Source organism: Osmia bicornis, chromosome 16 (assembly GCF_907164935.1).
Source record: "Osmia bicornis bicornis chromosome 16, iOsmBic2.1, whole genome shotgun sequence".
Lineage (NCBI taxonomy): Eukaryota > Metazoa > Arthropoda > Insecta > Hymenoptera > Megachilidae > Osmia > Osmia bicornis.
Genome location: NC_060231.1, coordinates 2,870,304 through 2,888,038, shown reverse-complemented (window position 1 = coordinate 2,888,038; position 17,735 = coordinate 2,870,304). Strand labels below are relative to the sequence as shown.

Sequence of the window (17,735 nt, the reverse complement as noted above, 5' to 3'; positions counted from 1 at the left end):
ACCGGTCGATAACCGATTAATAGGTTACCGGCCGATAACCGATTAATAGGTTACCAGTCGATAACCGATTAATAAGTTACCGGTCGATAACCGTTGGACACAAAAAGCGGATTAATAGGTTACCAGTCGATAAGCGTCGGGCACAAAAAGCGATTAATAAGCTACCGGTCGGTAAAGTGTTAAATTTTGTTATATCAACTGAGAATTAAAAAATTATTAATTGGTTTTTCTTCTGAAGCCTATTAACAGCTTTCTAGTAGGAAAAGTATTAACAATTTAAAGAAACTGAATTGCTGATGTGGAATTAAATTTCGTAACAGCTCCATCATCGAAATAATCTCTATAAATAGAATGCCCCAGTCTCGTTAGCCGATTTCCATGCGAATGCTGGGTTTGATTAATTAGCATCGTGCTTTTCAAAGATTCGGGATCCGCTATTGATTGCCAAGTGGAATCAATTTCTACACGACCCTCGGTGATTGACCGTCTTCACCGGGCTGTTTTATTTGTGTCATCCCTCTTGGAGGATTCTGTATCCATTCTCCGGATATGGGTTTCATTGATTTCCATTCCTCATTCCTCCCTTCCTTGTTCAAGACGAGATATCCTTCTGAATCTCAACGGTGGCCTTTTTATTTCTAAAAGAAAAAAAATAAAATTCTGTATCTAACTCGCTAGATTCTGTTTCCAGGTACAAAACTTCATTCCAAGAGACGCCGTTACTCGATCGAAATGGAACAATTGACTGGGGAGAGTAAAAACGGTTCATCTTCAAAGGAACCTCTTTCAGGTCCGTCGTTTCGCATTCACCAGGGAAAAGAGCGTTCTCTGAACTCGTTACCAATGCATTTCCACTGTTCCATTCTAAGAAACAGTGACTTGGACAATGGAAAGCTTCTCCGAGGTATACAGGAATGGAAGTCTAAATGAAATTCAACCCTTAATTCTGTAGCTGACACCTTGAACGACAATTTATACCCTTTCAGCTAATTATCAGACTCATTTTTCAAAAGAATACCTCGAAGATGAGATACAGAGAAGAAATTCAATCTGTGACTGAATTCAATTCAAGAAATTCAATTCAAGAGTTAAAAATAAACAGATAGCAAGTTCAACGCTTGAACCATTGAGAAAATGTCTAAATACAAAACAGACGGTTCGTTGAAACATTTACCCAACAATCAAAGTATTGTTACCCAGCTATCAGAGAGCTCGTTTGAAATGAAAGAAAGAAACAAATGGAACGATCAAAGAGTGGTCGTTCGATAAAAGGAAACATTGAATCGCCGGAAGGTATAATAAAAAGAAGATCAGAGAGTTGGAGTTCACGTGGGCAGGTTAAAAAGCATCGAAGTGTGCGGCTTCGCAAACCGTTTCGGATCGATGAGGTCCACAGGTGCTAGACTTGATCCGCGCAAGCGCCCTTCTCGCACCCTCTTCAGCCTTTTGTTATCCCCAGAATCACCCCCCCCTCCGTACGCCCTTCGTCGGCTTTTTCACCCTCGTTCGCCTTATTTCCTAGCCTCCAACTACCCACCCACCCTATTTCATCCAGGATACACACGGTGTTCCGTGACTCAGCTCTTATTCCCTTATCCCTTTCGTTCTCTACTTTCCATGTATCTAATACAAATTGCTAAAGCACCTATTCTGTCCCTAACTGCTGACACATTAGATCTTGACTACCATTACAATGGGCCAATGCTGAATAGGACCATAACTGTTGAATGATGGATTTTTGTAGATTCCTATTTTTCAGGTTAACAATGATAGAAAACTGGTGCATATTGTTGATTTATTAACAAAAATTATCTTTCAGATATCCTTGTATATATTTGACTCTCAAGTTTCGAGTCCAGAGGATATAGCTGTGTTTTTTATTCTCAGTTACTGTTTAGACTAAGTGAGATAGGACCAAGAAGGTCTACGAATGCATGATGAATTTTCGTTCTCTACTTTCCATGTATCTAATACAAATTGCTAAAGCACCTATTCTGTCCCTAACTGCTGCCACATTAGATCTTGACTACCATTACAATGGGCCAATGCTGAATAGGACCATAACTGTTGAATGATGGATTTTTGTAGATTTCTATTTTTGAGGTTAACAATGATAGAAAACTGGTGTATATCAACCTTGCCTTGTTCAGGGACCAAAGTTAACCTCACTTTTGAAAATTTTTTAAATTATACTGTTAAAGCACTTGATTGATGTTTACCCTTAATATATTATTAAATATATACTTCAGGTCCTTCAGTATGTGATAAATTCCATCAGTCAGGAACAAGAATCTTATTAAGTGTATACTATATAATGCAGAATTCTTCAAGGAAGAACGCTGTGCCTCCAATGAAATCCACTTATAAGTGTTTGCAAATCGCTTAATCCTCGTGATCGAGTTCCAAGAAGTTGATGAAAAGGTGTTTGTCGTTCGCGGAATTATACAAGAGATCTCAGTTAAGGTTTAGGCTGTTGCGAAGTTTGTTCCAGGTCTAGGTTAAGCAAAGTTCCCCGAGAGTTTGATCGATGCGACATCCGCCGCTACTTCACCGTGAAATATAATCGAGAATTTGCAACGAATAGTACCTTCCATCGAGGCAACACTCGTGCTTCGACCCTCGAACATTGAAACGCGACCAGCTGCACGTCCTGGGGCGTGCTTTATCATTAAATCACAGGTTCTCGTGACTCGTTAAGCTTTCTTGCTAGATGCAGGACAGAATTGTTGGCCAGGCGAAATATCGAGGGGTCGAGGGCTCGATGATCACGCCATCCTACCTCTCTTCAGATATTTTTTTCACTCTTGAGGCGATAAAAAGGAATCTACCTTTCTTAAAGGAAAGAAGGTCGGTTGACCGCTAAATTAATTCCATGGAATCGAATCAAGTTGGTTTTTCATCCTCCTCGCTGTAAACGCGTTGAAATCTTATTATCAGACGACCCGCTGCTCTGGGCGCTCTTTGTCGAGTTTACAAAGCTGATTGCTACTTGTCTGACTGATAGACTTTCGTTTCGTTCCTACAATTACAAAAAGAAAGTAAGAGAAGTGGTATAGAATGCTTCTTGGAAGTAGAGTAGACCCGTATATGGTCAGACAAATGAAGAATACTAAAATAGTAGACTGCCAGAGGTCTTTGGGGTCAAGGATCTGACCTTGGCGTCCTCAGAAACGGTATAGAAAGCTTCTGAAGAGAAGTGAAAATTTGAGAAGTGGAGTAGCCTCGCGTATGGTCAGACAAACGAGGAATATCACTACTAGGGTTGTACAAGGTCCCTGAAATGCCAAGTAAAATGATGTCTTCAGCATCGATCACACGTGCGATAGATAAATATGATAGGTTAGAAAATAATCGATCACCAGGTGAGTTTCTTTACGTTGCTCCTCGACTGTACTTGGCCTAAGTGCTACGCTGTCCCTCTCAGCTAAAGACACAAACCCCTTTCACACTACAGATCCTCGGGGAACAATGTTCTTATTCCGGAGACAGGGCAACGGGTTGCTTTCATCCATTTTCTTTCATTCAGCCACAGTTCCTTTGATTAGAGACAGAGGGAAAAAATGGAGATAGAAATCATGATCTAAATTTAAGTTCCTCAGAGTGTTCCTTGAATGGTAAAAATAGAGTAAGACTATTAGCCTTCGATTTTCTTAAAAATACACCCCTGCTAAGAAACTGATAGCACAGTGAAAGAATCTCATTAACCGTCGAGACGATGGAGGGAAATACAGGTTGGCGTGTGATCGATATCTTGCAAGTAGAATAATCTACCAGTAGGCCAGACACCTGAGTAGAATGAACCTTAGCTGCAATCGATACGCTGCGAATAGAATACACGTTCTACTTACACAGTATACTTTGGACAGTAGAATCAGTCGTACATGGTCATACGACCAGGAACTAAAGATTTATGTTCAGGAATTAACACGTAGACTGATACAATGGATGTGCAGAGGAAAGGGTTCTATTATAACCTCCTTGGTAATTTAGTTAAATTATTGTTCTTCCTGATACCTGATATTACGAGCTCGGGCGGACTCGGAAAAAATCGGGCGGGCTCGGGCGGCCCGACTATTTCGGGTCAGGTCGGATAAAGTCGGGCAGACTCGGACGAGCCGCCGCGAGCCGCGGTCCGCGACCCAAATCTCGTGTACACTGAGTTGCATTGAACTTGTCGCAGTGAAGTTGGCTACAAATCGGCTCACCAACGCTGCGTGAATGCGTTAGTGCATTTGTAGCCAACTTCACTGCGACAAGTTCAATGCAACTCATCGTACACTGAGGCCCATCGAAGTTGTCGCAGTGAAGTTGGCTACAAATTCACTAACGAATTCACGCCGCGTCGGTGAGTGAATGCGTGGCCAACTTCACTGCGACAACTTCGATGGGACTCAGTGTACTTGTTAATGCTTGCAATAAGCATGTTCAAAATCTATTTTGTATAAAATGAACATACAGGTGACATGGAATGAAATTCATTTCAAATAAATTCGTTACAAGTATTATTTTTCCACATAAAAATTATCTTATTCCAAAATTCCACATGAAACAGATTTTGCGCATGCTTATTGCAAGTATTAACAAGTATACTCACAAGGAAGGTTAGGGAACCCGGAAATTCCAAAAATTATGAAACTTCGCATACAAGTACAGTAAGTCATCCGTAATACGACCCTGTTTTCCGTTGGTGCCATAATTCGGTTTTAAAGGGTGAAATTACCCCTTGAAAAAATTCGAAACTTTCTTTTTTGTGGAATATCTTAAAAACGGTGAGAGATATGAAAAAAAAGTTTAAACAAAAGTTGCACAGTTCTGTTGTGTTTACAAAATGGCGTCAAGAAAATTTTTGAAAAGTGCATAATTTTTTAGTTACCCCTCCCCCCCAACATTTTCTTGACGCCATTTTGTAAACACAACAGAACTGTGCAACTTTTGTTTAAACTTTTTTTTCATAACTCTCACCGTTTTTAAGATATTCCACAAAAAAGAAAGTTCCGAATTTTTTTCAAGGGGTAATTTCACCCTTTAAAACCGAATTATGGCACCAACGGAAAACAGGGTCGTATTACGGATGACTTACTGTACTTGTATGCGAAGTTTCATAATTTTTGGAATTTCCGGGTTCCCTAACCTTCCATGTCAGTCCCATCGAAGTTGTCGCAGTGAAGTTGGCGCGCTAACGCATTCGCGCCGCGGCGGCGTTAGCGCGCCAACTTCACTGCGACAACTTCGATGGGACTGAGTGTATGTACAGTGAAGTTGGCGCACGAACACATTCACGCCGCGTCGGTGAGTCGATAGGTGAGGTGCATCGGCTCACCGACGCGGCGTGAATGTGTTAGTGAATGTGTAGCCAACTTCACTGCGACAACTTCGATGGGACTCAGGGTACATACATGAGAATTAGGCCGCGGTCCCCGGCCCGCGAGAGCTCGTCCGAATCTGCCCGACTTTATCCGAGCTGACCCGAAACAGTCGAGCTACTCGACTGCACGAGCCCGCCCGATGTTTTCCGACCCGACCCGAATAGTCGGAATCCCGACACGGTATGTTACTAAGATAAGTCTTTTAATTTAAAGCAGTTTAAATTATGAATATAAAACTGGAGAGCCATATTATTATCCTTTGCCTTTCAATTGCAATTTTTCACTTGCTACAATTTCAGATTCCCAGCAAACCAGAATCTTACACCTCTAAAAATGATTCCAGCTGTAACAAGGTTATTCAGCAAGTGAAATAGAGCAATATATTACCAGACCAGTGGAAGCAGGGAAACTTGTTCCAGTAATGGAACACAGCTACCGCAAGAAACGTTAAAATCAACTTGAAACGACTTTCAACCAAACGTCTTTAAGCAATGCAAATTTCTTAGCTACACAAAGTTCCACGTATAGACACACTATAGTGTTCAACAAAGCATGCTTATAGACTCGGTGATTATACGGTAGACCTCGTAAAAACTTTGCTAATATCCAACTTATTCGTTGATAATAAATGAAGCTGGTGTACAGGGGTGCAAATAAAAGGACAGTTCATGGAAACAAGCACCATTTAACACTAACTGCGGGTACTTTTAGCACAGACGATCGCTCTGATTTTAAATTACATTACTGAAGTGATATTCTATTTTAAAAGATTTTTTTTATTGCAATTATTTTATTTTTATTTTAGTGGTAGTATATAAGCCACAGCCGCTATTTGACATTAGCAAAAATTAACATGTTGTTTATGTACCACACCCGCCTCTGGCTGTAATTTTAGTATGTGGTTTATAAGCCACACCCGCAGTTAAAGGGTTAGCATTCTAAAGCATCACACTAATCCACTTCAGGGCCACCTAGAAAATTGTTGAATGTTTTGTTGGTTGATCTTGAGAATGGTTGTATCATGGTGCGAATGGCTCACCGAAAATGGTTCCCACGCTGTTGGCTATCGCCCCGGAAACAGCGCCGTCCGCGAGGGCGTCCAAACAGGCGCTAAGGGCGCAGGCACACGCGCTCGTACCTATAAGGTACTCCAGCACCATGTTCCATCCAATAATGAATGCTATTAATTCGCCTACGGTCACGTAACTGTACATGTAAGCGCTGCCAGTCGTGTGAGGCACTCGTACTCCAAACTCGGCGTAACATGCTCCTAGAGAAACATATAAAATTCATATTATTTATTAAATACTAAAATAACATAATCTTTTAATTCCCCTATCACTGGTACAATGCTTAAATGAAATTGTGCGTTACTACCAACTGTTTCTCACAAATATAAAATGAAAAGCATTAAAGTGTAATCCTTAATAATTCATACTGAAAATTTGCCACGGTACAATATGGAAAAATAAATGGAAAATTGAGATAGGCGGTTAGTCCGTTAAAAACCTTGTTAAACAACGAGATTGTGATTCATCGATTAAAAAAAAGCGTTTCAGCCGGAAACGAGGTCAACGTTGGAACCGGTGTAGAAAATATTCGATGAATTTCAAAAATGTTTCATCCTACTGTCACGCTCGACGATGAATAAAGTTTCGCTTGCTTTCAGCAACGGAGCGTGTTTCTAATTTCTGTTAAGAGGTTATACCTAGTTAGGAAGCCGAAAAAAGGCGATTTTTGAAGTACTTTTTTTTGGAAAGACGTTTGCATTTATTTTAAGTTAAGTTGATCTTCACGTATACACTCATATTTTTTTTTTACAAAAATATTGATTTGTCGAGCTGGGGCCGATCTCCGAGAGCACCTCCAACAGAAGGCGCCTTGCGGCAAGCGAGATATCTCTGGATTGAAATCTGAAATCAAAAAGCGATGAAGATTTAGATAATATAAGGTAAAATCTTGTCTTTAACCGAAGGTTTTTTCGATCCAATCAATATTATTCATTTCATAAATAATTTTAAACGAATTTTTTTGTCGAAAATGACAAGCCATTTTGTTCAAACGTGATATTTTACTTAATCCTTCGATTAAAGACAAGATTTTACCTTATATTAATTAAATCTTCATTGCTTTTTCATTTCAGATGATCCAGTCGAGAGATATCTTGCTCGCCGCAAGACGCCTTCTTTTGGAGATGGACCTAGCAGCTCGAAAAATCAATATATTTGTAAAAAAAAAGAAGTGAGTGTATACGTGAAAATCAACTTAATTTAATGTAAAAAATTTCATTAAAATAAACGCAAACGTTTTTCTGAAAAAAAAATATTTGAAAAGTCGCTTTTTTTCAGCCTCCCGGCTAGGTATAACCTTAAAAAGGCAGCACGCGTCGGACAGCCAGAGGGAACGGTATAACGAAGCTTCGGACGTCGATTAACGAAATGACATGATAAATTAGCGACAGATCCGCGTACAGCGGTTATCGACGTTTTAATCCGTTCGTTGATTCCAGCCGCAATACCCGGTTACGCTTGTATTTGTTGATGTAACAACTGATTAAAGCTTCGCGCGTTAGGTCTTTAATTGGCATCGAGCAGCTGGCTAAATGATTTAACTTAATTAGCGGTTCGAAATACGAAGCTGTACCAAAAATATAAATCAAAAAAATATCTACAGTATTATAATTGAAAAATTAAACCTGCTTAAAATGTCTAGGTTATAGAAAATGTTTTATTTTAATACTATTGGATATTGTACACGTTTATAGGGATAATGGCACATAACAATGAGGATGTATCCAGAAAAATATTCGCAAGGAGGTACAAAAGAAGCACCGCTCAAACGTTCCGCTCGCTGTTCTTCCGGGGATTCAGCCTTCCGACTGCGGCCACGTTTTAGCGCTCCATTATTTACTAGGTATGCGATGGATCGGGGAGGAAACGGTGGCTCAACAAAGGAACCGACACGAGGAAACCCGATAGCGGGCCGATTGCAATACGCTACGGCTTCTGTTCGCCCCCATACCCGGCTCTTCTGTGCAATCGACCCGCTATGTATCCTCTGACTAACCGAAATCACGCTGATATTTGTAATCCTGATCCTACATCTCCGTAATTAGCCATATTGCCTTAGGGATCCTTTGATCAGAGTCAGAAAATAATTATGAGTAATGTGATACTCCCACTGTCCCATAATAATAGTAGTAGGTGAATATTTGAACGGGAATTATTGGCAAATGCAGCTGTGAGTTATGTTGTGGCGGAAAATTGCGAAGCTTTCGATCAAAATTAATGTTTCATGGCATCTGTCAATTTGTTTCGACACATTTTTCAATTTTTAGGTTAATATAGGTTAATGTAATAATAATTTTAAGTTAATATAATTAGGTTAATAATAATCCATTGTGAAAGTAAGATAATGAGTTTTCAAGCAAAGACCGAGTGGCGATTGTCCAGTTCTCAGGGCCAGCCTGGATGGGCTTAGGCCCAAAAGTGACTAGGCGGCCGCCTAGGGACCCCTAAAGTCCAGGGCCCCCATAAGACGATTTTGCGTCTAAGAATGCAAGAAGTGTTTACTTGAATATTAATCGATGTAAATGCAAATCTAAATTAGTTATACAAGCTTTAATGTTAATTTTATCACTTTTATTTGAGATACTTTCCTTTATGTCACATATGTGAAGGGGCTCGCCTCGGACCCCCGAAATCTTGGGTTCGACCCTGCCTACTCAAAATAAAAATTAGGAGTAATATTTTTAATTTATTGTTTAATTTAATCTAGGTTTTTGATAATAAATGTTGCGTTCTATACTTATTTTCTTTTGCTACTATTATTATGGGACAAATTAAATTCATCAACTGCTATTATTATTATGGGACAGAGGGAGTACCATTTTTCTACTATCTTAATGTTATTTTTCTGTTATTTATATTTAATTTGATTAAGGTAGAAAATCAGAGAGTTCTACTGTTAAATGGACACCTAACCTATCAATTTTGACTCTCATTAAAGGGGTCTCTAGATTATCCTCTACGCCAGTTCATTAATATCAACTAATTTCACGGTTCCACATGGGTGTACGGTTCCAACCCCAGCGGGAACATTATTCAAACGATTAATCACAGTATCGTATTCGCGCGATAATTCTCCCGCGACAAGCACAGCATGGCATCCGTTGAAGTCAGATTCTCTCTCCAGATTCTATCATTTCCCCGGGAGTTCTAAACGTCAATATCAGCAGGTCACGCGGCTGAACCATGATTACGGTGCACGTTTGCCCATACGTCTTTCTTTCCTGACACGTATACGAACGGATGCGTCGCGGTCGGTCGTTCTCCTCGAGGGCAAGCAGAAAATAACGTCGGATTAGATTTACGGGTAGATCGTATGCCAACAGCGTCAGACGTGTTTCCAGCTGTGCTTCTGGGTCGTCTTGAGAAACACGCGATCCTTCGTACACCCACAATATACCTTATACGGTTGTTATCCTTGCGGAATAATTACGTGTTGTTGATTTAATAGTGAGCTGAGTGTTATTGGTACAATTCTGTATTTGTAGTATTTCTTAGGTAGAATAGCAAACCCTGAGGGTATTGGAGTAAATAGGGCTTTTGAATAGGGTGGGACTAGTCCCTTAGGTTTATCAACAGTGTCAAGTATGGGAATTTTAGGGGGCCAGGTCCACTTGAATTTTTTATTAAAATTTTGGAATTCTAGGATTTTAGAATTTCAGAACCTTAGGGGGCCAAGTTCACTTGAATTTTGCATTATAATTTTAGAATTTTAGTATTGTAGAACCATAGATCCTTAGATTTTTAGAACCTCAGAACCATAGATCCTTAGATTCTTAGAACCTTAGAACCATAGATCCTTAGAACCTTATATCCTTTAGAACCTTAGATCCTTAGAACCTTATTTCCTCAGAACCTTATATCCTTTAGATCCTTAGAACCTCATTTCCTTAGATCCTTAGAACCTTATATCCTTTAAAACCTTATTTCTTTAGAACCTTAGATCCTTAGAACCTTAGATCCTTAGAACCTTAGATCCTTAGAACCTTAGATCCTTAGAACCTTAGATCCTTAGATCCTTAGAACCTTAGAACCTTAGAACCTTAGATCCTTAGAACCTTATTTCCTTAGAACCTTAGATCCTTAGAACCTTAGATCCTTAGAACCTTAGATCCTTAGAACCTTAGATCCTTAGAACCTTAGATCCTTAGAACCTTAGATCCTTAGAACCTTAGATCCTTAGAACCTTAGATCCTTAGAACCTTAGATCCTTAGAACCTTAGATCCTTAGAACCTTAGATCCTTAGAACCTTAGATCCTTAGAACCTTAGATCCTTAGAACCTTAGATCCTTAGAACCTTAGATCCTTAGAACCTTAGATCCTTAGAACCTTATTTCCTTAGAACCTTAGATCCTTTAGAACCTTATTTCCTTAGATCCTTAGATCCTTAGAACCTTAGATCCTTAGAACCTTAGATCCTTAGAACCTTAGATCCTTAGAACCTTAGATCCTTAGATCCTTAGAACCTTAGAACCTTAGAACCTTAGATCCTTAGAACCTTATTTCCTTAGATCCTTAGATCCTTAGATCCTTAGATCCTTAGAACCTTAGATCCTTAGAACCTTATTTCCTTAGATCCTTAGATCCTTAGAACCTTAGATCCTTAGAACCTTCGATTTTTAGAAATAAAAAAATGTTAGAATTCCTGAACCTTAGGATCCAGTCTACATTTTTTGAGAGGCTCCATGCTCACCCTATCTTTTATCTAGTTACTCCCCTGCTCAAGCATGTTTGATTTTCACGGTGCAGGAATAAAATGCATTCGGTGAGCGCGTACGTGCTTAAAGTTACTACAGCTAGAGGAGAAATTGGATCTCCCGATGCTTCGCAACCGTGAACCATCCCTGACAGCCTGTCCAACGCTTCCGCCATACAAACATCGTAAATCTAATCCGACACTGTTACCCACGTTCCAGGGTAAATACGCTTTTAGAAATCTTGTTGCTTCCAACAACGGAGACCAGCTTTCTTCGACTTTCTTTGACCTCTTTCCGTACTTACTCTGTTATAAAGTAGATGAAACATTTTTGAACATTTTTCAGGTTTTATGGAGATCTTAATTAGCTCTACACTCACCGGAAAAAATGGAAGCAATCGCCGCGATAATGAAGGAGAAGACGACGCCTGGCCCGGCGACGCTGCGCGCCACCATCCCTGCGACTAGGTACATCCCTGTCCCGACGCAGGAGCCAACCCCCAAGGACGTCAGGTCCAGAGTCGTCAGGCACTTCTGTGGAACAGAAACGAGGACACCACGTCAGAACTTTTCATTCTCAATTTATTGAACTACCTTCACGCTTTGCTATCTTGCCCCCCCCCCCCCCCCCCCCAACTTCATTCAATTGTCTATTATACAGAACAAAGGAACTGTGGAGAGGACACGCATGCCATCGACACTTGAAAATTCCCCGTATCTTAAAGTCCCGTGAGTATAGTACTCGACTATATTTTTCGGTAAATGTCTACAATTAGGGCCCCAATGAGAAATCAATTGAAAAGAGGTAAATTCTATGTATTTATTAAGATATTGTGGTAAATATTGACATAAAATCATTATTTTCAAAAGTTATTGACTTTGTAGAGTAGACAGTACTTTTAAAGCGCGTCACTAACCTACATAGGTTAGGTTAGGTTATCAGAAAAATTATAACTTACCTCACGGGAAAAACTTGACCAGTCAATAATAGTCTCCTTGCTCAGTTCTAATTCCTGTTCATAGTATGCACAGCGCGAAGGACGCATCTTGGGAAAATATCCAATAAAACGAGCAATCGTCGTGATATCAAGATTAGAATTGGCTAGCCACGTTAAATTCCCACTTTGAAGTTATTCTTTTCAAGGGGACTATTGTTGACTGGTCAAGTTTTTGCCGTGAGGTAAGTTATATTTTTTCTGATAACCTAACCTATGTATCTTAAAAAATACAAGCGACCCCCAAATTTTATCAACAGTTTCGGATTCGAGGGGCAAAAATACATAGAATTAACCTCTTTTCAATTGATTTCTCATTGGGGCCCTAATTGTAGCCATTTACCTATTTTTATAATACAGTGGTGCCTCGACCTTAATTCGTTCCTGATGTTTGGACTTATACCGAATAGGACGTATACCAAACCAACCTTCCCCATATTTTGTTATATGATATCCTTACTTGTATGATCAATCAGTTAATAATACATCAACTCCGAATATAATTGATTATTAATTTAATTTTTCCTCTGAGATAACTAAATTAATAATCAATGATATTCGACATATGTCGTATACCGAGGTACCACCGTATTTTATAAGTTTCAAAGCTGATACCAAGTAATACGTTACGAATACATTTCAACGTACTTTGCTTCATCGATCAATTTCGCGATCAATCAAAAAGGCAAAGAAGCATCGTTCAACCGTCAGAAGTTACCGAAGAGTTTTTGTTGGAACGTTGCGGTTTTTCAGCAATTTCCCGATACAAGAACAGCTCCCGCGAAAGTTTTCTGAAACAGGCGTCGTGCATCGACGCGTGTTTCAACCGCGATCCCCCAAGCGTGGTTGCTCGTTTATTGGGAAAGTTCCAGCGATGTTCCGGCTTCCCCAATGGCGAACCGTCCATTGTTTCTTCGACGGATAGAAGTTTGTTTGAAATACCGTGGAAAATATCGGTTTCTTCGGATTGAAACGAGCAATGCTTCCGAGCTTTGTTCGTTAGGCGAGAATTGAAAGGCGCGGTAGATTGATTTCTATCGATGAACGATTACAGACCAATTTTTCACTTCAATCGCACAATGTCTATTTTTCAAATACAGAAGAATCTAGTTAGAAACTTCCTCGCATGAATTTTCAAGCTCGATTAGGTCAGGCGAAAACCAAGCAATCTGAACAATGTACTATGCAGAGATGACAAGTTGACGAGCGGAACGGCACAGGGGCAAAGGGAGCATAACCCACTCCATTCGACTTTAGTGGCACGCTCTTACATAGGTTTAGCAATTCCGTATTTCCGAGGGAGACAGAACTCTATAATACGAGCCTACGCCCATGGTTTAAAATTCACCTCAACGCCGACTTCGTATTATCTCACTTTGTCCCGAAGCGTCTTTGTCAGGCGACGCGATTAGTATGTGTGACCGCATCGACCAATAGCGCGCGACGATCTAGAATGCGTGTGCGTGAGGTGACTTACCGACATAGTACTGTGCAGAAATAGAAAGAATATAAGGAAGGGGATAAGTTTCCGAATTAACGTTGAGAACTCAGGTTCGGTATACATATAACCTAAATTGACTACCAGAAACCGATTAAAATTGGTTTCAGAGCAGGATGTCTTACCGTTTTTGAGATATCGTGGTCAGAAATTTGTGTACAATTTTGGGACTACGTATGCGCTATTCGATACTGCGCATACACAGAATATAACCTATTCTAACGTTTTTTTTTTTCGCGGTGGAAATCTTCGAAAGACGCCCCCAGCCCCCTGGGGGTGGGGGGGTAGTGCCGGATTTTTGCCGGCTAAAACCCCCACGGTGACCTGCACTGGACATTAAGGAGGGCCCTGGGACCTCTGTCGAACACGCCGGAACCCCCCCCACCCTTGGCGCGTTTGCGCCCCATCTCGGGGGAAGGTCTAAACCCAATCTAACCTAACCTAATCTTACCACGATATCTCGAAAACGGTAAGACATCCAGCTCCGAAACCAATTTTAATCGGTTTCTTGTGGTCAATTTAGGTTATATACCGAACCTAAGTTCTCAATTTTGGTGGAGCCATTCGGAAAGACAGTCACGGAAGGAATGCGGGTACAATTGGTCGTAGTCGGTAAGTCACGCTTCACGCACATGCATTCTGGATTATTGCGCGCTATTGGTCGATGCGGTCACATACTAACCGCGTCGCCTGACAAAGAAGGAAAATGAGACTTCGTGACAACGTGAGATGATACGATGAGGATGAAACGTGGGGACAGGGCGGAGCATGCGAAGTGCTCCCTTTGCCCCTGTGCCGTCCCGCTAATATTCTTTCCATCTCTGCACAGTAGTTTGTAGGTATTAGATACGTCATAGCGTTTAAGTTGGCAGAATAGCTCTTTTTGTTTTTTTTTACTATGTTGGCACGCTTGCTATAGATGCATAGGCACCTTCAGTGATATTCTGAAGCGAATTAGACACGTACGATTTTCTATGCTCTTCAAACCGATTTAAGCATCCAACTATTATATATAATAAAATTTCCTTTCTATCACACATAACGCATTTGTTATTGACGAATTACAACAGCAGGAGTCGTAAGGGTAAGGGGTTGAAAAATCCTGTTAAAAATAGACCAGGATCGATAGCGAGCGCAGCTGGATACCGTGTATTTACACACAGGAGCCTTCCTTTTCCTCGAGATCCAGATCCAAGACGCGAACAGCGGGATCTTAATGTCAGACGATAGTTCAAAAGTACAGCCGGATAAAAAATTGGACGACTTTCGAATCACGGGGGTGGTTTAAATTTGCCGTATCACTATCCCGGAAGAAAATCTATTTTCACTTTGTCTATTATTAAAGTGTTATCCCACGCGAATCGGGGAAGAAATATAAATCTGTCTGTCTACGCAGGATGTTGTTTCATCAATGAAAGAAAAATTTTGTAGAATATTTATAAACTAATTCTCTGCTACGAAAATTATGTGTTCACACTAGTGATGGGCGATACAGTATCGATATTTTTCAGTTCAAATATCGATATTGCAGTATCGATACTTAATATATGAATATCGAAATTTCGATACAATGTATATACAGTAAGGAGAAAATTAGATAGAAAAATATTTTGTAGCAATAAGTTTCACTTTCATGTTTATTTATGTAGAATGTATGCAATATTGATCTCAATGTATAGTAATGCATAAGTTAATAAATATTTATGCAAACGTAAATTAGATATAAGTTGTTAACAGAAGATCTGTATATAGATTCTAAATAATCCTCGTAATGGATGCACGTCCAAAAAAATAAAAATATTAAATATTATAATGTTTATCATATATAAAACAAATATTTGAATAAATAATCTGTTTTTTACTGCACTTCACTTCTAATTTAATTGTACGTATTGATATCGATAATATCGATACATATCGATACCAAATATCGATGCAATTCAGAAATATGCCCATCACTAATTCACACTGCCTAGACAGCCAAATAATGCCATCGACGTTCGGTAATCCCCCATTGTTTAGAAATAGAATTAGGCTCCCTCTAGAGGCCCAAATGCGAGGAATGATCGAGCGTTTACGGAATCACCGACGAGATACTAACCTAACCTAACAGTATCTCGTCGGTGACGGAATAGAAAATTTCTCCGGTAATTCCAAAATCTGAACGCCAACGCTATTATTATGGTAATATACGACGATGATGACGAGTTTCGTGAGATCAAAGGGGATTGAAGGGCTGTCGCCGAGGAAAGTTCCGGATCTAAACTGCTCGGGGGAGATACTTGCCTGTAATTTCTGCTTCGGATCGGTCGGATGCAGTGGTTCGGGTCCACCTTTCCTCTGCTCACCCTGAAGACTCTCCACATTCTTCGTCCGTATAAACTTCCCGAAGAGCTCCAGGCCCTTCTCCCGATCCATCGGAAGTTCGAACTTCATTTTTTCTGCAATCAAAGAAAAGCGACACTTTAGAAAATCTTATTAACCCTTTCGCTGCCACGGTGGTCCTATGGGACCGACATTTGTCTTTTCATGTGTGCCATGGTGGTCACCGGTGACCACCATGAATTTGTTTTTAAAATCATTCATTTTGAGACAAATTCTCCCGCATAAAAATTAATGAATTATGCAAATATGTGTACATAACCTTATAAATGAAAAAGTGCGCTACTCAATAATAACAAATGTTTATTTAATATATAAAATATTTAATCTCATTTTTTAGCCAAAAACAAAGTAATGTTCTTAATAATACAGAATTTAACTTAAATATTCTCTCAAATGATTTTATGAATCAGTACAGTTCGTGTTTATTAAAAATCATATTTTTCGATGGAATGTAGGATCCTATTTCAATTTAAGAAAAAATACTGTTATTCTACATGTTTCTCTGCTTTTTGACCCTTACGCCGTAACATTCTCCACGCCGTAGGAGAGGGGAGAAAAGGCGTTTCGTCTTGGGATCGTCTGTCAGACTCGTCAGTGGGGCTGACAACAGAATATCCCTGCCCCAGACACCTATCATCATACCGCAATTCGGAACTTCTATACAGGGTGACCCTCTCGCTAGGGGACACAAAGGAACTGGCGACAATGACTCCCTTGACCGCACCATGAAGATATAGAGTCGTCTCGGCCCGGGTAGGTCCCCGCTGGACCTCTTTATGGTGCGGTCAAGGGGTCCATTGTCGCCAGTGTTCCATTCCATTACATTACATTACATTACAATTAGACTTTACTTGGGAGTAACCCAAGATGGCGTTCGGTAAGGGGGGTTCCCCCCTATATTGCCCAACGAAAGATGGCGGCCGTCGCCAGTGTTCCTTTATATCCACTAGCGAGAGGATCACTCTGTATGTTCGAATCGCATGCCGGGCGACCGCTTGCGAGAACACTGTCACCGATCCATCCCGCCGCCACCTAGCGGTCCCCGGCCCGAACTAAAGGCGTCCGGGAGACGAAACCCTCTCTCCCACTCCACTAACGCCTACATGTTGGAAAGAAACCGCGTCACGGGGCCACGGGGGACCACCGCTACAAAAAATGTGCTATTGGCAAGAATGTTCCCTTATTTTAATATATCTCCCAGTTCTTTGCCATTATAAAATTTTTAATATGAAATCTGTATTGGGGCTCACTGGTGCAAGTTCAAAAATTCGCTTAAATTTTTCATTTTAATTGCTACTAGAGGGCGTTCTCCTTCGTACAGCAAATATTTGCTATTTCCCTGTTCTCCAACGCCTCTGTTTCTTAAAACCGCCTGTCTCCGGAGCCCTGCATTACCGACCCGTCAAATCGGAGAGGTCACTTGCCGTGTCTATCCCCTTAATGCGGGGAATTACCGGACGGTTACGATGAAAATTCAAGCGTTAGATAAAAAAGAGTTTCCGACAAGGGTTCAATGGTGTTCCTGTGTGATTTCTCAGCCGGGTAGAAAGTCGTCGAGGCGAATTATCGATTTATTATTCAAGGGGGTGGCGTGCTGCGAGCATCCCGTTCTTCTTGTAGAAAGGAATCGAAAGAAATGGAGAAGGATTGTCAGGAAGGAATGGAGTTCGGAAGAGGATAGGATTATGCAAGGATGTAAGCACCGAGGATAATCGTTCGCGAGGGAA

General features: G+C 40.5%; 1 protein-coding gene across 2 annotated transcripts in view; it reads right to left on the bottom strand.

The window, feature by feature from the left end:
* The window catches only part of LOC114877850 (probable cationic amino acid transporter), a 45,370-nt gene that overhangs the window by 9,301 nt on the left and 18,334 nt on the right, over positions 1-17,735 (bottom strand). For both annotated transcript variants that reach the window (XM_029190937.2, XM_029190938.2), the window contains exons 2-4: positions 15,910-16,064; positions 11,511-11,664; positions 6,406-6,636 (exon numbers count right to left, since the gene is read on the bottom strand). In XM_029190937.2, the coding sequence (XP_029046770.1) occupies positions 6,406-6,636; positions 11,511-11,664; positions 15,910-16,059 (535 nt within the window). In that variant the 5' untranslated portion in view covers positions 16,060-16,064. The remainder of the gene's footprint in view (positions 1-6,405; positions 6,637-11,510; positions 11,665-15,909; positions 16,065-17,735) is intronic.